The 20,021-nt window shown below is 37.5% G+C and overlaps 1 protein-coding gene and 2 long non-coding RNA genes across 3 annotated transcripts; all 3 read right to left on the bottom strand.

Annotated features, from left to right (window-relative positions):
* Positions 1-2,493: 2,493 nt before the first annotated feature.
* LOC114821541 (B-box zinc finger protein 19-like) lies at positions 2,494-4,756 on the bottom strand. Its single transcript, XM_070814225.1, has 5 exons — positions 4,431-4,756; positions 3,992-4,088; positions 3,757-3,872; positions 3,411-3,656; positions 2,494-2,799 (listed from the first exon to the last, which is right to left on the bottom strand). The coding sequence occupies exons 1-5, from the start codon at positions 4,521-4,523 to the stop codon at positions 2,794-2,796; spliced, it is 558 nt and encodes a 185-aa protein (XP_070670326.1). The 5' UTR covers positions 4,524-4,756; the 3' UTR covers positions 2,494-2,793.
* A 3,036-nt stretch (positions 4,757-7,792) lies between these two features.
* On the bottom strand, positions 7,793-10,351 carry LOC139192574 (uncharacterized). Its single transcript, XR_011576777.1, has 5 exons — positions 10,179-10,351; positions 9,937-10,096; positions 9,763-9,831; positions 9,006-9,064; positions 7,793-8,107 (listed from the first exon to the last, which is right to left on the bottom strand). It is a non-coding gene; the product is annotated as an uncharacterized lncRNA (long non-coding RNA).
* Positions 10,352-14,474: 4,123 nt separating this feature from the next.
* Positions 14,475-16,782, bottom strand: LOC139192575 (uncharacterized). Its single transcript, XR_011576778.1, has 5 exons — positions 16,610-16,782; positions 16,368-16,527; positions 16,194-16,262; positions 15,437-15,495; positions 14,475-14,540 (listed from the first exon to the last, which is right to left on the bottom strand). It is a non-coding gene; the product is annotated as an uncharacterized lncRNA (long non-coding RNA).
* Positions 16,783-20,021: the final 3,239 nt, after the last annotated feature.

Raw genomic sequence — 20,021 nt, 5'->3', positions numbered from 1 at the left:
TTGACAAGGTTCATAAGGTTTACTCTCTTTTTTCATTGTACTTACGTCATACACCTTGCTGTTACAGCAAGCACTGCAATGTAATGAACAAATTTCAAACGGGGTTTTACCCCTGCCCTTTTCTCTCTCGCACAGAACCCTCGTAACCCAACCCGCCACCCCCTACCCCAAAAAAATCCCCTATCTTTGGTTGTTGACTCCTTTCTTTTCTTGGAGTCGGCTGGCAACCCTTTTGCTCTTCTTCGTTTTCCTTCTCCTCTCTAGCCTACTAACCCTCGCTCTGATCCTCCTCCTTCCTTCTCATCTTGTCTTGCCCCTCCCACTTACTCCCCTCCCTCCCATCTTATTTGCCCTCCTCCCACTTATTAAGACTCCTCTCTTCTTAGTTTCCCTGTTTTGTTTCTCTCCCTTAATTCCGGTAACCTCCTTAATTTTTAATTTTCATGAGCTTGTCTCAATCTCCTCAAACTTGCCTCAAATTTGGGCTTTTATACGTTTTTCCTCCTCTGTTGCTTCCAGTCGTCAGTCCTCCACCACTGACCTTTGTTACTCGGCCCATCGCATGTCACTACTCGGGTGTTCGGTGGTTGTTAAAGTGCTCTTAGCACTATTTGCTATGACCATGCTTGTTCGCGGGTCATTCCTCTTGCCGGTGGTGGCAGATCGGCAATGGTGGCACATCCATTGTGGAGGAGGCAACATTCATCCAGATCTAGGTTTTTGTTGTTCTAGGCTTACTCTTTTTGGACCTTTCTATTGTATTTCCTCTTGGGCTATGGTTGTATTTAGACGACCTTTGAGTTTTCTATTTCATGTAATAATTTTTGGTTTGACAAAAAAAACAAAAAAAAGTGTCAGTGCCCTTGCAAGAGAGATTATACTTCCTTCATGTGAGGAAGGTTTTGAAGCATTTAGAGCGCAAGAAAATGGGTGTCCAGAGAAAAATAAATTCATAAAAAGTAGAAAAAGGCATCCTTGAAAATTTAATAAATTATTTTGGTGTCCAAAGATATGTGTGAGAGTAAATTAGGTATTCAGAGATGAAATTTGGGTGTGCACATAACCACTCATTAATTTCAAAAGCAAAAAATTTGATTCAAGAAAAATACCTGTTTGATCCTGAAATGTTCAATTTGGCCCGGGAAGAATAATTCAAAAAGGTCATGAATCTTGGCCAATGGTGATCCTTCAAGCCATGTAACTTTCTCAGCCCAGAGAATGATGATTCGATCGAGTCCTAATGGAAGTGGGATTACTAAGGGATCAACTTAGGCATGGCTCAGTGAGAGAAGGCATATTTCAATTCAAACAAATCTCTCCTTTGGTGGGATCATCTCGAATGTGAGAAATGAAGGCATGCCTAAATCTCACGATTTTTTTTTCTAAAAAATTTGCCATGATATATCGGATCTATGCATAATATCATAAAAATGGCCGCCAACCAATCACTATTAACAGCTTCTACTTGTTCATTCCTCATAAATGTAACAGACTCAGAGGTTGAGCAATGCCGCAAGAATCTTAAGTTTGTCTAAGTTTTGGTTGAATTGAAATTAATTCAAAAATCAAAACCTATGGCTGATCAGATGTGAATAAATTAATTATGTAAAGGATTAAGTTTAGAATTCTGTTTCAAGTCAAAGAAGCCGAGACCAAATAGAGATTGAATTTCGGTTACAAAAGAGGATTGTACAAAGAATGTCAAGGATATCCAGGTGGGTACCGAGGAGGCATAGTCCTATCAGGACTCTACTTCAGCAAGCTTGGTCATCACAAAATCTACCCCTATAAATGGAAGTAGTTCTATGACGTAGAAAGCCTTTTCAACTCAATGCTCTAGACAGAAACCCTTGTTCTACGTGAGACCTTCTCGCACTCTGACAAAAATACTAATATTCCTCACCGTTCGTCAACGCATAACACATCTTCAGTTTGTATTAATAGCACTATTTTGGGAATCGAAAACATATTCAGTTTGGATTAACATCACTAGAATTGTGGAATCAAGCGATCTAGGAGCATCTTTAGTTTAGATTAACATTGCTTTGAGTTCCATTGGTGTCGACAAGGAGTCTTTGATTCTATCACCGAACGAGGTCACTTCATTAGCTTTTCAACGAAATGAGATGTTCTATGATTGGTTACTCCCAAGTGCACTTCAGAGTTTGGCATTCAAACAACCAAACAATATTCACCATAAAGACATTCATCTCCCTTGAATAACCTTGTCTTCAGGTTCGAAAACCCTAGGCTAAGAGTGTTCCTTCCTCCACCGTAGTCACTCAGTGCAGAAGTCAACAGTAGGTTCAACACCACACCATCATAACTATTATACCCGTCTAACCGAGCTTGGTCGCAAGTTAGCATGCCCCATCAATAAAAGGACGTAATTAGCTCAGTAATTACTCGATTTGCGCGCAATGTAGGCTTTTTAATTTCTAGGGTCAACCATACCAAACAAGCCTACTTCTGAATAAAAATAACGTTGAATAATGTTATTCAAACCGTTTTCTCATAATTGAACAAGAACTTTTAAAACTATCGATTACATGAAGGTCCTCAGTTTTTGCATATACAAGTGAAGCAATTACAAAAATGTGTTTTTTGTTAAGCAAAGTCATGGATACTTTTTTACTATTATATCCTCTACACAACTAAACTACATAATGATCAAATGCCCATTTTACAGTTTTACATAAAGCAGCAATATAAGAAAGGTATACAGGAAGCACCCTTTTTACGACTAGCTAGTGAAGTAATCTGCGCCAGCCGATGCTTCCAGATACGCCGATACTAGTCCTGAAAAATACGAAAAGCCAACAGGTTATGCACTGATCTAGCTCAAGAGATTCAAGTATCAATAGAGAGAATGTGTTCTGTTGAGCTATGCGCAAGGTTGTAGAACAATGGTAACTTGAAGTGTGAGTAACTAAAATCGGATAATCGACACAAAAACACAGAAGTGTGATTTCTCTAATGACCACATATTGCTCTCATGATATCCGAAAGACGGACTTGAGTACAAGCTGTGTCTATTATACATTTGTGAAATGCAAATAGATATATAGAAAATGCAAACTCTTTTCTTCTCAGACACAAAGATGGCAATTCTCAACTTAGCAGTTCCTATTTTAACTGCCTTTCTGGCTTCAATTTCTTAGCTTATGAAGTAAACCGACTTGTGTTCTTAGTTTAGCTGCACATACATTACAAACTTTTGCAATTTATTAACCACTTTGCTCACGTCCCTAATAAGCAACTATGACCCAGACCTTGTGAAATTGTTCCCCCCCAAGTGAATTGCAGATGGGATCCATTCCATACGAATTTGACAATGTTCCATTTGCAGGGTTGAGATACATGCTAAAACAAAAACAGAGCTAGGTACTAAATAATGAAAGCACTCTAACCTCTTTGTTTGAAGCTTGTCCATGCATCCGATGAGGCTTCATGTTCAAATCAATCAATTTATTATCCATCTTTACATGCTCATCAGCATTGGCATCTGAAGCACGAATAGGAGACACCCGATGATTTTGCAGGTTCTCTCCTATTGTCATTCTAGGTGGATGGGGTTGTTGTACTCTTCTGCTCTCGCCTGGATCAGTGGGTTGGGAAGCTGGGTCCTCAATATTACCAGGTTTATCTCCTGGAAACTACAAAACAACCAAACAGTGTAAAACATTTAAGTCATCCGCAACACCTATGTAAAAGTAAAATAATCCAATTCTTAGTAAGTAGGATCAACAAACCCACCTCAACTCTTTGTCTCAGTACAAGATATCTTCCATGCATTCTTTTGCCTCCAACATGAACAATCAAATCACATTGCAAACACAGGGAACTTCCATCTATCTCGCAACAAAAGAAAGCTACAAGTAGTTTCCAGGAAGATAGAACAAGCGTCGTTAATTTTCTTTTCTTTCTTTCAAACAACATTAAGACATATATCAGCAGGGAATCGATAGAATCGCAAAATAGGTCTGCATACCAGGTGCATTTTCACAAATGTCGCAGCGGGGAACTTCACTGGGAGCTGCAAGACCAACCCGAACATGCCGGCTAGCAAGCTTATTGCACATATGAACCTGCCACCGGATCAACAGTTTAAAGCATCTCGAATACAAGCCGTACAGAGAATATAGAAACATGAAAACAAATGTTAATTCCAAACTATTCTGAATCTACGCGAAAAGGCGGTCCAACTAACTTAACCCACAGTTGCTTGCCCTTACATTAGTTAAACATGGAAGCAACTAACAATTCAACAAGCTAATATATGGTTCAATATGCACCCAGCAAACAAAACACATCATTAATTAGTTCTTTTTTTGCCTAGATTTCCGGGTGTAACATATGAAACTGCAAATTGGGCACTGTAAAAAAAAACTTTGGAAAAATTAACAGCAAAATGGGAAAAAAGGTCATACCTTCTCGTCACAGGCGCGGCAAAGAGCAGCCTCGTCGGCAGCGCAAAACACGATTGCGGCAGCGCTTTCACAGGAGTCACAAAGTGTTCGCATAATTACTAGTCCCTTTCACCACTCTCATATTTCTTCTATCCAACCACAGCTCAAACGCTCCAATCCAATCCAATCCAGTCCAATCCAGAAAACATAAAAAGTATGGAACTTTAAGCGAACCCAATTCAGCAAGATCGATTTGGATGTGTTTGGTGTAGTCAATAATGAAGGGGAGATTCCAGACAGAGATAAAAGTAGGTTGTGTTTCGTTTTTGTTGGGGAGATTCCAGAAGCCAAAAGAATAATATCATAAATTATAAACAAACAAGACACTTGGTACTACAGTCTAGTGATATGTTTTTTTCACTTGTAAGTGAGCGAACTTAGTTTCGATTCTTACCAAAGATAAATTTGAATCACATTATTGCTAGCCTACTTCTTACCCCCTTAATGTAGAAAATATCATTTGTTAATATATATATATATATATATATACACACAGCCCCTTTATCTAAGGGTATCCCCACTTTTGGAAAGAAATGAGAACTAGTTGTAGGGTTCACTTCACGTTAGATTTCAACGATCCAAGCCGTCAATTTTATAAGTTTCGATTTATAGATCATTCTTACACAAATTCAATTTAGGGTAAAAAACTGTTTACTACCCTCATATTTCGTGGTTTTCAACATGTAGCACATCAAGTTTTTTTTCGTCTAAGAGTCATACCTACAGTGTAAATTTTGGGACAGTCTCATACATCCATTAGTCAAACTGTTAAGTCTCCCGTTAACTGTGACGTGGCACTTATGTGGACATTGACTGGGCGTCACGTGTCATCCAGGTTTTTTTTTTCTTTTTTCTTTTTTTCTTCTTCCTCCTTGTTCCTCCTTCTTCCCTCTCCTTCCTCTTTCTTCCTTCCTTTTCTTCTTCTTCTTCATCCTCCGAATCTGGGTTGCAGATTCGGATTTTTTTTTTTCTTCCTCCTTCTTCTCCTTCTTCTCCTTCTTCCTTCTTCTTCTTCCTTCTTCTCCTTCTTCCTTCTCCTTCTTCCTTCTTTTTCTTCTTCTTCTCCTTCTTCCTTCTCCTTCTTCCTTCTTCTTCTTCTTCTTCTTCTTCTTCATTCTTCTTCTTCCTTCTCCTTCTTCTCCTTCTTCCTTCTTCTTCTTCCTTCTTCTTCTTCTTCTTCTTCTTCCTCCGAATTTGGGGAAGATTTTTTTTTTCTTCTTCCTCCTTCTTCCTTCTCCTTCCTCTTCTTCTTCTTCCTCCGAATCTGGGTTGCAGATTCGGTTTTTTTTTTCTTTTTTCTTTTTTCTTCTTCTTCCTTTTTCTTCCTCCGACTGCAACTTTTTATTTTCTTTCTTCCTTCTTCTTCTTCTTCCTCTGAATCTGGGTTGCAGATTCGGTTTTTTTTTTTTTGTTCTTCTTTTTTCTTCTTTCTTCTTCTTCCTCCTTCTTTTCCCTTTTTCTTCTTCTTCTTCTTCTTCCTCCGACTGCAACTTTTATTTTTTTCTTCCTCCTTCTTCTCCTTCTTCCTTCTCCTTCTTCTTCTTCTTCTTCTTCTTCCTCCGAATCTGGGAAAGATTTTTTTTTTCTTCTTCCTCTTTCTTCTTCTTCTTCTTCTTCTTCCTCCAAATCTGGGAAATATTTTTTTCTTCTTCTTCTTCTTCTTCTTCTTCCTCCTCCGAATTTGGGAAAGATTTTTTTTTTCTTCTTCCTCCTTCTTCTTCTTCTTCTTCTTCCTCCTCCGAATTTGGGAAAGATTTTTTTTTTCTTCTTCCTCCTTCTTCTTCTTCCTCCGACTACAACTTTTTTTTTTTCTTCCTCCTTCTTCTCCTTCTTCCTTCCTCTTTCTTCCTTCCCCTTCTTCTCCTTCTTCCTCTTTACTAGCAATGATGTCTTTCAAATTCGTCTTTGACGAGAGTCGAACCAAAGACATTTCACTTACAAGTAAAGAGGAATACTACTCAACCGTAATACTCAATAGCTTCAAGGATTTTTTATAGAGCTGCTAGACCCACCACATGTCCTATTTTTTCACTCACATTATAATCTCATCCACACACAAAAGTTAAAAAAAAAATTTGAAATGTTATTTCCCCACTCACTATTATTCCTAAAATAACCTCTAATATGCTCTTTCCCCACCCACCATTATTCTTAAAAAATTAAAATACAATTTTCCCAACAATGAAGTCTCCTCCGACGATAATCTATAAGCAACTAATTATCATTAATATTCAATCATCATAAGTTGCTAGTTATTACCTTTTAATTGGGAAAGACATCCACACTTTCTCTTTTCAGAATTTCTTCTATCCTCATCTTTAATGTCTTTTTTATGAATTTGGCTTACATATTATCCATTTCTTCCAAAACCGAATATTAGTAGGGCTTATGTTACCTTTTTATCCCCAACCTATTTTTATTATAAATCTTTCTTATCAGTCATTTTACAAATAGGCAAACTTATAATTAAACTTTTCATTAAAAAATGGGTGGAGAAATAAAACACTAGAATGAGAATAACACTTAAACCTTGCTTCCATCTTCCTTTTTTTCAAAGCGGTCTAACATTTTAAAATGGAAAAATTAGTATCAGGTCTTTAGTTACTAACGTTCTTTGATTGAAACTTTATTAGTTTTCAGATTTTGATCAAGGTCCCTACCATTAATGCAATAATGAATTTACATGTCAGTTACATAATTTTTAAAATAAAAATTAATAATTGATTTAGGATTTTAATGCTCACACCTTTATTAAACTCCTAAATAATTTTCAATTCAAAACATTTCCAAAATAAATAAAAAATTAGAATAAGTTTGTACCCCTTAATTTTTTATAAAAGGGTTTCCAATTTTTTAATCTTGTATTACCCATTCATGTAATTTTTCAAATTTTTAATCTTAAAATGTACCCATTCTTAAATATACCAGTAAAATGAACCCTATTTTTATATAAAATCTATTCAATATTTTTCTAATCCATTTTTAAACTTATATGGGTACATTCTTTTTCTTGATTTGAGAATGTATCCATGTCAAGTTTAATCAAAGAAATTTACTAATGTTATTAAGCCTAATATCTATTGTTTTTTGTGTCGTTTTGAAGAATGTACCCATATTTTGGTACAATAATTTTTTTGTTAATTTTAATGAATGTACCCATGTTTACACACACACACACACACAATATATTGGAGAGTATAATGTATATTTTAATAATTTTAATCACAAATTATGGGTTTTTTTTATTTAAAATCTCATTAATACAAACAACTATAAATTTCAAATTTTAATTTAAAAAATATAGTAACCTACATAGAAATACATTATCACATTAATTTCAGGGACTTCGATTAAAAATTGAAAACCAACAATGTTTCAGTCAAAGAATATTGATAGTTAGGGACCGCATCCAAAATGTCATTTTTAAAATTTAAATAATAGGTGTACTATGACACACCCCGTCCCGAAGGAGGGCATGCTGGCCGTCACGTGAGAGTGACGTAACCATTTGCACAGTACGGAAGCTTTAATTATACAATTTATAAGTTGATACACCCGAAGGTGAGTCCTAATTTTGTCCAATCTGTCAGAACCCCGCTGTATTCCTCGTAGTCACCACACCTTTGTGATTCCTGAACCTGGAGGGGCGCAAAACCAAAATTGAGTGGGTCAGTAAAACAATTCTTTTCCAAATCCAAACATTTCTCAAAACGTTGTAACCCCTCTCCGTAAAACCTGTATACTTTCCCAGAAATGTAAAATATAAATATACATATATATTCTCAAGACTTCAAGTCGTTAACTCAACATTTTCATAACAATTATGCCATGCCACATCATCTCAACAATAATAAGGTATGAATGCATCAACATAATCATATCAGGTGCAAGAAAGTAATCAACCGTAGGCCCTCTAATAGCCCTGTACGGTTGAACCTAGAGCTCAAAATCTATCACTATCACTCTACCGGAGTCACCTCTGTGACCTGTCCGGCCTTCTGCACACAAGTTACGCTCTAGTGCTTCTCATAAATCATCTGTGCACATAATCTAAGGTCACCCACCAGTCGGAATCTCACTAACACTCTCGCGACTGGCCTGTCGTACCCACTCCGCGTGGACTGTACGACTAGCATCTACTTGGATCCAAGGCGAGCGTGCGATGCGGTGAATACTATAAGCACTAAACCATGGTGCAGGATTTGAGCTCAATATATATCATCATCATCATAACAGTAATTAAATACTCACCTGTGCGTCCACCGCACCATTTCATACATATGCATCATAAATCAATTCTTACCTGTGCGTCCACCGCACCAATTCATACATATGCATCATATATTAATTCATGCATGGCATTTCAACTCACATTTCTATATACTTTTCATATCAATTCTATGCATGGTATTTCACTTCCCGTTTTTCCACATAACTCAAATGCATTTCATTTTAAACATATTTTCATTTCAATTCAATTTCTGGGAAACGTCAAGTATATATATATATATACGGAAAACAAAACTGCCCACTCACCTGGAGTTCGCCCTACAACTCCCTAGCACAATACGCCAAGGCGTCATGACGATCGGCGCCTAAAACAATAATCAATTCCAACCTCAGAATTCATATCGATAGAATATATAACTTATATAAAATACGTCACTACGTAGATTGATCCGGAAGATCCACCCCTCAGATTTTAAATCCATAACTTCCAGAGGTCCACATTATACCTCTAGGACAACATCCTAAAATTTCATTACCATCCAACGGTCGGATCTCCGTCAATTTCCAAAACTAAGTGACGGTTAACATTTTATATTATGGACTTACAATTCCAATTCCGGAAGATCCGCAAATCGGATTCCCAATCTGTAAGTTCCAATAATCCTCAAATATTACGTATTGCAACGTATCAAAGTTTGGTGACGATCCAACGGTCGGATCGTCAATTCACATTTTCACCTAAATGTGAAAATTATAAAACGTTATTTGAACACCTAACCAACAATCCTCAATAACTTTCTCATACGGTGTTCAATTTAGGTATATGAATATACCACAGTGATCTACTCGACGTCACGGACGTCGACATATTTTTAAAATAATTTTATTTTTATTTTTTATTTTTATTGTAGTACCTTCTTCTTCCTTGGGTCGCCGGACTGGTTTTTCCGGCGGCCGTTTTCCGGGCAGTTTTTCAAATTGCCATAACTTTGTCATTTCTCAACGAAATCAAGTGATTCAAAAACGAAAGTTGTAGCCCTTGAAGAGACAAAGAGAATGGTACCTTGCACAACACCTAGTTCGCCGTGGTTTGGCCGGAAACTGCCTCGAAAGCCTCGGAGGTCGCCGGAAACTGGGTATTTTTCAAATGAGTATAACTTCTTCAATACTCAACGAAATTGAGTGAAACAAAACGGAAAGTTGTAGTACTTGACGAGACGAAGAGATTGATACCTACCTCGACTCCTAACTCGCCGGGGATTCGCCGGAAAACGCCTCGAAAGCTCCGGCCAAACTTTGAACTTGTCGATCTCCGTGTTCTTACGTCCAAAAACTTCCAACGAAGCACTCCGAGCTTCCTTGGGACCTTACTAAACTCGCTGTGATCTTGTTTTAGCCTAAAACGTAACCAATTCAAAGCTCATGAACAGTGTCATCTCACGGCAACTTTAGAACTAGGGTTTTCGAAGTGAAACTCACCTGAAATTGGTATCCCCGTGCTCGTGAAGTCCCCAGGATCACGATGGTGGTCTTAAATGGAACGTTGGTACAAGATTGTGGTGGTTCTTGGTGGTTGCCGTGAGTTCGAGAGTAAGAGAGAGAATGAGAGAGTTTTCAGAAAAGAATAAGAGAGAGAGAGTCTGGAATGAAAGAAGAAGAGAGAAGAAAGGTTACGGGTTTTAGGGAGGGAATTCAGGGTAGGAGGCCCTACCTAAGTCCAAGCACAAATTAACACATACAAATATAAATCTAACCCTAGTTTAGGATCTTAAAGTAAAACAAATGTCATACATTTACACACCTTAATCCCGTTTAAGGTCACATTGGTCATCTCACGTCCTCGGAATTAATAATTCCGGGACGGGCTGTGACAATCTCCCCTCCTTATAGAATTTCGTCCCCGAAATTCCAATCACCAACCAGAACATCAAAACTCATAAAATAGTCTCGGATACATAACTCTCATCCGTTCTTCTGTCTCCCATGTAATTTTCTACTGAATGATTTCCTTCACAAAGCTTTTACTACTTACTCTGTCTTAATTCTTAGGACCTTCTTTTTCCAATCCAAAGTCGACATTAGTTCCTCACCAATCAGATCCGGCTTAATTCTCAATAGTTGCACCAAAGTCCCATGTAACGACTCTGCCACTTAGTGACAACGCATCGAACACAAAATACATTATGTGCCTTAGCCAATTCTGAAGGCATCACAAACTTGTATGCAACTTTATTGATTCCTTTAGTGAAAAAAAAAATGGTCTGATGTGTCTAAATCTTATCTTGTCTCTTTTCCAATTCTCGTCATTTCTGTTCGCGGTGAATTTCCCAAAAATATCAAACCATTTACCTTACACACTCGATTAGTGGCATATCCATCTGTTGATCTCTTTTGCCATTCCTGGTTACTTCAGGTTAACTTAATCACCTGAATACTTTGAGGAAACTCATCCATAGTCTCAGGGTCTACTAAAACTCTTTCTTGATCGAATCCTTCTCTACCCATAAACATTCCATTCACAAGTCATCAAAAACCGACTCACATGACACATTTCATGATCCTTATGGCGTTACTTCGGAAACTGCACAACCAACATACTTAAGAAACTCAGCAGTTCCGTAAACCAATTCTCTTTTCCATAAAACAAATAAGTAATGTTGCACTGTCTGGGAAAGGTTGTTACTCAACACTGGAGTAAATGTACTAACTTGTTACTTAACAAGTATAACTTCTTCTCGATCTTCCATTCTTAATTTTTCTTCCGTTGGTTTTCAATCCACAAGATGATACTCTTGGCAAACGTGCCAGACATTAATCTTACTGTAGTCTTCTCACCAAGTGCTTGAGCTAGAACAAACTTTACGATCACCCTGATCGTACAATCATGTTCATTAAGCAATACAATTCACTTTCGCTGCCTCATATCAAAATCCTTCCAAGTAATGGATATTGAAGACTTTTTGGATTCGTAAAAATCTTGCATTCTTACCAAATATAATGCCTTCATAACTTCACAGCAAGAATGGTAATCATGACTTCCAAGTCACCCGTAGGGTAATTCATCTTATGAGATTCCATTTATCGTGAAACGTATGCAATCACCCTAACATTTGCATCAACATGCATCCAATACCATTCAAGAAACATCACTAAAAATTTATGATTACCACTATTCTCTGGGAATACCAAAATACGTGCATGAGTGAGGAAATACTTCAGTTGTTGAATCTTTTGCTCACAATTTCCTTCCCACTCATACATAACCTCTTTTCTCAACAGTCTCGTCAATGACAAAACAATGACTGAAAAATCTTTCACAACCATCCAAGATAGCCTGGTAAGCTAAGAAATTCCGAATCTCAATTACAGTTCGTGGTTGTTCCAATTCCTCAATTTCTGCTATCTTTTAAGGATTCACTTGAATACCTTAAGAATATATAACAAATCTCAGAATGCCACCTGATTCATCTAACTTTAGCATTTGCTACTTAGCATACAACCGACATTCTTCCAATCTTTGTTCCACCGACTTAATACGTTTACATGCTCTGCTCTGGCTCAGAATATGCCAGAATATCTTCAATGAAAATGATATCTATTTATCAAGGCATTATTGGAATACTTCATCCAATAACTCATAAAACAGCATGAGTATCCATATAGCATCACCATAGTTCATAAAACAATCTTAAGAACAACGTCGCTCATAATCTTTAATTGGTAATAACCAGACCTCAATTCAATCTTTGAATCTTCGCAATTACTTCTGAGCTGGTTAAATAAACATCAGTACATCACCATGGATAACGGTTCTCAATCGTTACCCGACTCCATTGTCTATAATCAATGAACAGTCTCAAGATCCATTTTCTTCCTCACCAACAAACTGGGGCTCCTCAAAAGTGTTGTACTAGGTTGAATGAAACTTTTATCAACCAATTCTTTCAACTGAATTTCCAATTCCCTTAACTCATCCTGAACCAATCTCCAATATAAATTTATACCTGGCAACAAATCAATAATGAACCTCATATCTCTGCCTGAAGGCAATCCATGTATACTTTCAAGGAAGACATCAAGAAAAGTCTAACTCTTTCGACATTATTCACACTACTCCAAACAACATCATTTAGCACCACATGAGCTAAGTATTTTTGACAGCCTTTCGAAAACAATCTCTTTGCTCTCACAGCATAAATAACAGCCTGACTCAATCCATTTTGCATACTTACAAAAGTAATCTCTGTTAATCCAGATCGATGGAAAGTACTGGTTTCCCATAACATTTCGTCTTGTCACAATTATAACCAACCAATCTAATGGAACAGAATTAACTGATACAATATATATTCTATTATTATTAAGCATTCCAAATAAGTACAATACTAACATAAAATAATCTACCGGGTTGCTTGCTTAACGAATCCACGAATGAGTTATTAATATTACGGTCTGCAGCCCGCAATACTGATAAATCATCGTTGTCTCGATAAGTAGGCAACCACTCTCAAAGATATAACATTACTATTTTGTCACTCAATGCAAAATACATACGCTCATCTCAACTACATTTATTTACTACTCTCAAGGTAATAACATACATAATAAGAAAATATATCAGCCGAAGTCAACTAGAATGACCAATACGGCTGATTCAACTCATCTCAATAATACGTCGGCCGGATCCACTCCGCGTGGTCGGTACGGCCGAGCCTATAACTCACTAATTTCTCATGTGTCAATCGAATCCACTTCTCATGGTCTGTACAGCTGAACATATAACTCATCAAATCTCTCTGTACTCACGGTCAATCCGACCAAACTACTAAGTCCATAACTCTGCTGAATCGACACTATGATATCATGGAAAATTATTGAGTACAACTGATTCTAGGGACGATTCACAATTCTGTGTCCCCTCTGTTCACATAAACACATTCATTAATTTCACATTTCCCAAAGTGTTAATTTTGTACCTGCTGCACAAGGTACATTTCCTTTACTCGAGACACCTTGTCTCAAATATCTGGGATTACCAGTATATCCATCACTTTTACTCTGACCAGCGACATTAAAACCTCAGCTGGAAGAATTAACTCTAGCTTCACTTCTTTCGAAGCTCTGAATCTTTCTATATCCTTGATATGACGAATCATTAACTTTATCGTCAACTTCCTTGATTCACATTTGCAAACTCTTGCTTACTACCATCGATAAATGCCGGAGGGATAAACTTTTCCTTAAAAAATTTTAAATCGGCTGATTTCTCTGGTGACAACAATTAACATTCCTGTTTCCACCAGGATACAATTTCATACCCAAAACCAGGTAGTCGTCTCGACCCACCTGTCAGAAGGAAATTTCCTTTAACTTGCATATTCCGAAACATCTTTTCCAATTGGTTAATCCGTCACTTCGTTCCCTCAGGTTGATCATTCCATAAGGTGATTCAAATTCAACTCATAACCCGTCTTAAAATGTCCCTTTAGACAATAGACTGAATCACCATAGTAATAGTTTCCCCCAAAACCGCTAAATTAGGGAGACTAAGTTCCTCTAACTACGTGGTTTGCTACGAAGCGGTGTAGTTCTGACAGAATTCACTAGAACTTCTCAAAATGTCCAAGATTGCAACCATGCTCTGATACCAACTGACACACCCCGTCCCGAAGGAGGGCATGCTGGCCGTCACGTGAGAGTGACGTAACCATTTGCACAGTACGGAAGCTTTAATTATACAATTTATAAGTTGATACACCCGAAGATGAGTCCTAATTTTGTCCAATCTGTCAGAACCCCGCTGTATTCCTCGTAGTCACCACACCTTTGTGATTCCTGAACCTGGAGGGGCGCAAAACCAAAATTGAGTGGGTCAGTAAAACAATTCTTTTCCAAATCCAAACATTTCTCAAAACGTTGTAACCCCTCTCCGTAAAACCTGTATACTTTCCCAGAAATGTAAAATATAAATATACATATATATTCTCAAGACTTCAAGTCGTTAACTCAACATTTTCATAACAATTATGCCATGCCACATCATCTCAACAATAATAAGGTATGAATGCATCAACATAATCATATCAGGTGCAAGAAAGTAATCAACCGTATGCCCTCTAATAGCCCTGTACGGTTGAACCTAGAGCTCAAAATCTATCACTATCACTCTACCGGAGTCACCTCTGTGACCTGTCCGGCCTTCTGCACACAAGTTACGCTCTAGTGCTTCTCATAAATCATCTGTGCACATAATCTAAGGTCACCCACCAGTCGGAATCTCACTAACACTCTCGCGACTGGCCTGTCGTACCCACTCCGCGTGGACTGTACGACTAGCATCTACTTGGATCCAAGGCGAGCGTGCGATGCGGTGAATACTATAAGCACTAAACCATGGTGCAGGATTTGAGCTCAATATATATCATCATCATCATAACAGTAATTAAATACTCACCTGTGCGTCCACCGCACCATTTCATACATATGCATCATAAATCAATTCTTACCTGTGCGTCCACCGCACCAATTCATACATATGCATCATATATTAATTCATGCATGGCATTTCAACTCACATTTCTATATACTTTTCATATCAATTCTATGCATGGTATTTCACTTCCCGTTTTTCCACATAACTCAAATGCATTTCATTTTAAACATATTTTCATTTCAATTCAATTTCTGGGAAACGTCAAGTATATATATATATACGGAAAACAAAACTGCCCACTCACCTGGAGTTCGCCCTACAACTCCCTAGCACAATACGCCAAGGCGTCATGACGATCGGCGCCTAAAACAATAATCAATTCCAACCTCAGAATTCATATCGATAGAATATATAACTTATATAAAATACGTCACTACGTAGATTGATCCGGAAGATCCACCCCTCAGATTTTAAATCCATAACTTCCAGAGGTCCACATTATACCTCTAGGACAACATCCTAAAATTTCATTACCATCCAACGGTCGGATCTCCGTCAATTTCCAAAACTAAGTGACGGTTAACATTTTATATTATGGACTTACAATTCCAATTCCGGAAGATCCGCAAATCGGATTCCCAATCTGTAAGTTCCAATAATCCTCAAATATTACGTATTGCAACGTATCAAAGTTTGGTGACGATCCAACGGTCGGATCGTCAATTCACATTTTCACCTAAATGTGAAAATTATAAAACGTTATTTGAACACCTAACCAACAATCCTCAATAACTTTCTCATACGGTGTTCAATTTAGGTATATGAATATACCACAGTGATCTACTCGACGTCACGGACGTCGACATATTTTTAAAATAATTTTATTTTTATTTTTTATTTTTATTGTAGTACCTTCTTCTTCCTTGGGTCGCCGGACTGGTTTTTCCGGCGGCCGTTTTCCGGGCAGTTTTTCAAATTGCCATAACTTTGTCATTTCTCAACGAAATCAAGTGATTCAAAAACGAAAGTTGTAGCCCTTGAAGAGACAAAGAGAATGGTACCTTGCAAAACACCTAGTTCGCCGTGGTTTGGCCGGAAACTGCCTCGAAAGCCTCGGAGGTCGCCGGAAACTGGGTATTTTTCAAATGAGTATAACTTCTTCAATACTCAACGAAATTGAGTGAAACAAAAAGGAAAGTTGTAGTACTTGACGAGACGAAGAGATTGATACCTACCTCGACTCCTAACTCGCCGGGGATTCGCCGGAAAACGCCTCGAAAGCTCCGGCCAAACTTTGAACTTGTCGATCTCCGTGTTCTTACGTCCAAAAACTTCCAACGAAGCACTCCGAGCTTCCTTGGGACCTTACTAAACTCTCTGTGATCTTGTTTTAGCCTAAAACGTAACCAATTCAAAGCTCATGAACAGTGTCATCTCACGGCAACTTTAGAACTAGGGTTTTCGAAGTGAAACTCACCTGAAATTGGTATCCCCGTGCTCGTGAAGTCCCCAGGATCACGATGGTGGTCTTAAATGGAACGTTGGTACAAGATTGTGGTGGTTCTTGGTGGTTGCCGTGAGTTCGAGAGTAAGAGAGAGAATGAGAGAGTTTTCAGAAAAGAATAAGAGAGAGAGAGTCTGGAATGAAAGAAGAAGAGAGAAGAAAGGTTACGGGTTTTAGGGAGGGAATTCAGGGTAGGAGGCCCTACCTAAGTCCAAGCACAAATTAACACATACAAATATAAATCTAACCCTAGTTTAGGATCTTAAAGTAAAACAAATGTCATACATTTACACACCTTAATCCCGTTTAAGGTCACATTGGTCATCTCACGTCCTCGGAATTAATAATTCCTGGACGGGCTGTGACATACTATTTGTTGGTGTTAAAAAATTTGGCCTTTTATAACAGTGACTAAGATAATTGTAAATTTTTGATATGCACATACTTCGTTTATATTTTACGTAAACTATAGATAAATTAACTTTGAATTAAATAACATGTCCATATTTTTGTACTAATTAATTTACCTATATATAAATTTATTTATGATCAGTATGTAAATTATTGTGCATGTGTCATTGTTTTTATTTTTTTTTAACAAACGATAGTATTTACTTTCTACACTAAAGGGTGGAAGAGTGAGCAAAGCCTTACAAAGAGTTTGCTATAATAATGTGGTTTAACTTCACTTTGGAGAGAATCAAATGTAAAACCTCTCACTTATTATAAGTGGAGAGAAATAATGTATAAAGTTAAATATAATTAATAAACTTATGTGAATCTAGCCACTGAATTTTTTTCGAATAAAAAATTTATATGGATTTATGCGGAGAAAATTATGTTTCAATATTTTAAAGTCCATTTTCAGTAAAAGGAAATCGTTGGGGACTTGTCAATTTTGTTAGCTCAAACTCAAACTCTCTCTCTGGAACTTGAGAAAGCTGAAAGATTACAGCTCCGCCACAAGTTTTGAGAAAACGGGAGGTGGGGCTGAGTTTTGATGGAGGGTGATGGAGATTTTTGAGCGGAATAGGATTCTGTCCGGATTCTCTTGTGGGAATTTGAATGATCAATCAATTGTGTCCGTTCATCGTAAATCGTGCGATTATAAATTATTTTGTATTTTTTATTTAAAATTGAATATAAATATTATTTAATGAAAACTGACAGCACAATATATACTGAACGGACACGATTCATTCATTTCCAGATCCCTACAAAGAGGACCCTGGTCCTTTCTCAGCCACCAGTTGGATATCTGACATGGGGCCCATTGAGTTTCTAGTAAATGTTGTTACTCTGCTTTGGTGGCTTTTGCCTTGGAGACTCTGGTTATGGCTCCGATCCTGCATTGCCGTCCACAAACCATCTTTGGGTGCATAAATATACATGAGTGGGATGGGAAGGACGTGACACCATGAATACCACTAACCTACTATTTTCTTCAAGATCTGAAAATCCAAAAGAAAATTTTGTTCTTACAAGAGAAAAATAATTCTCACACTTTACAATCTTCAACTTTTTTGTTTTTTTTCATATTTTCTTAATTCACGGATAATTATAATATTTGGTAAAGAAGGAGAGTGTAACAGAATAATAGAGAGCGAAAATCATTTCTCTTCTAGATAATGTGGTACATATTCAATTTCTCTTCTAGAGGTCGCACTTGGTGCGATGGCAAGTGCCTTCGCCCATGAGCGGTAGGTCTCGGGTTCGAGACTTGGGAGCAGCCTCTCCATAAATGGGGGTAAGGCTAGCCGACATTCACCTCTCCCAGACCCTGTGTAAAGCAGGAGCCTTGTGCACTGGGTACGACCTTTATACTACTGTTGTGATGTTAGAATATTATACAAGTGATTTGATCTCGAAAGCTCTTTGTGAGAAGTTTTCACCAAAGGGGTGTGCTATCCACACACCCCTTTTAACTTCTCACACACCCCTTGTTAATTTATGTCCGTTGATCTTCTTCAATTTATCCGATCCGACGGCCAAAATCTAAAAAAATATGAGAGAAGTAAAAAATGATATGTGGATATCACACCCCTTCACCAAATACGTAATGCTTATTAATTGTGGACTCATGAATATTTTCCTATTGGGAACAAAGTTAAAAGGCTTTTAAACATTGAATCGCTGATTCTAGGAGCATTTTCACCTGTTGCCTTTGAGCAAAGGCAATGGCAGTGCAATTGCTCCAAAACATCTCCAATGGGCCAAAAAATGGAAGGCAAAGTTGTGGGTCAAGCAATGCTCATCCAAATGTCTGTGCATTTAAAGCCGGTCTTTCGCCAGCAGGCATGGTTGGCCTACAATTTAAAAACTACAATTTAATATTGTATAAATGGCCTAGGAAGTTATACGAAAAAAATAGAATTGAAAAAAATATGAAACAAATTTTGTGAAATAAAAGTTATAGGAAAAAAAATATGAAACAAAATTTGATTCATATGAAAAGGAAAAAAAAAGGGGAAAAAAAGAAGTTTACATTCATTAAAAAAAAAAAAAAGAAGTTTAAATTCATTAAAAAAAAAAAGAAAAAAAAAGAGGCCTAATAATACAACGGCTACTAGCCGTTATATTAAAAAACATTTCAAACTATTAGTGTCGGTTATAACTGACACTAATAGTAGAACTATTAAAAAAAAAAAATATCTTTAATGCTGTCGGCTATAACCGACAGCAATAGGAAATCATTAAAAAAAAAAATATCCAGCCCGGGGCTGGCTGGCTGGCTGGCCGAAAGCATCCAGCCCTCCAGCCCTCTCCGATCCCGTGGGGCCCTCCCAGATTCCAGAGCCCTCTGGCCTAGGCCTCGGTTGGAGACGGTTTTAGGGCTATTTTCGGCCCTCTGGCCCTCTGGACCCTTCGGTTGGAGATGGCCTAAGAATTCCGGCCTAGTGTCTAGGCGGTGCCAGGCAGCTGGTCACTATCAATATTAATTACTAGGCATTTAAAAAAATAAGATTAGGCGTCTAGACCTACCTAGAAGTCCGCCTAGGTGCTTACATTGCAACTCTCACTTGGACAAAAAATAAATAACTTCCACTTTGTATTTTATTTTTCAATAAATTTTTGGATACTTGTATGAGCAATCATTATATACTTGTTACCAATATTTTGAATATGTTTTAGTACTTTATAATTTAAATCGCATTCTATTTTGCAATTTATATACCAATTATGTATTTTTTAAGTATAAGTAGACATTTATTTATATGTTATATAATAAATTAACTAAAATTAAAAACCCACCTAAACGCCTAGGCCCCTTCCCTTCCCACTGCCCGACTAGCGCCTTTAGAACCTTAATTAACGTTAGCTAACAAAACCTACAACAGTGAGGCCTCCTGCAATAGTTCCAACAGAAGAGCACAACGACTATGAC

This window comes from Malus domestica, chromosome 15, assembly GCF_042453785.1.
Source record: "Malus domestica chromosome 15, GDT2T_hap1".
Taxonomy (NCBI): domain Eukaryota; kingdom Viridiplantae; phylum Streptophyta; class Magnoliopsida; order Rosales; family Rosaceae; genus Malus; species Malus domestica.
The sequence above is the reverse complement of the archived record's forward strand: the minus strand, read 5'-3'. Positions and strand labels throughout refer to the sequence as shown.

Excerpts from the sequence above, each read along its gene's own strand:
- LOC114821541 (XM_070814225.1), bottom strand. The coding sequence starts at position 4,523 with ATGCGAACACTTTGTGACTCCTGTGAAAGCGCTGCCGCAATCGTGTTT. Across the intron at positions 3,873-3,991 it reads CATTTGTGAAAATGCACCTG|CTTTCTTTTGTTGCGAGATA; the intron begins GTATGCAGACCT and ends AACTACTTGTAG. Across the intron at positions 3,657-3,756 it reads TACTGAGACAAAGAGTTGAG|TTTCCAGGAGATAAACCTGG; the intron begins GTGGGTTTGTTG and ends GTTGTTTTGTAG.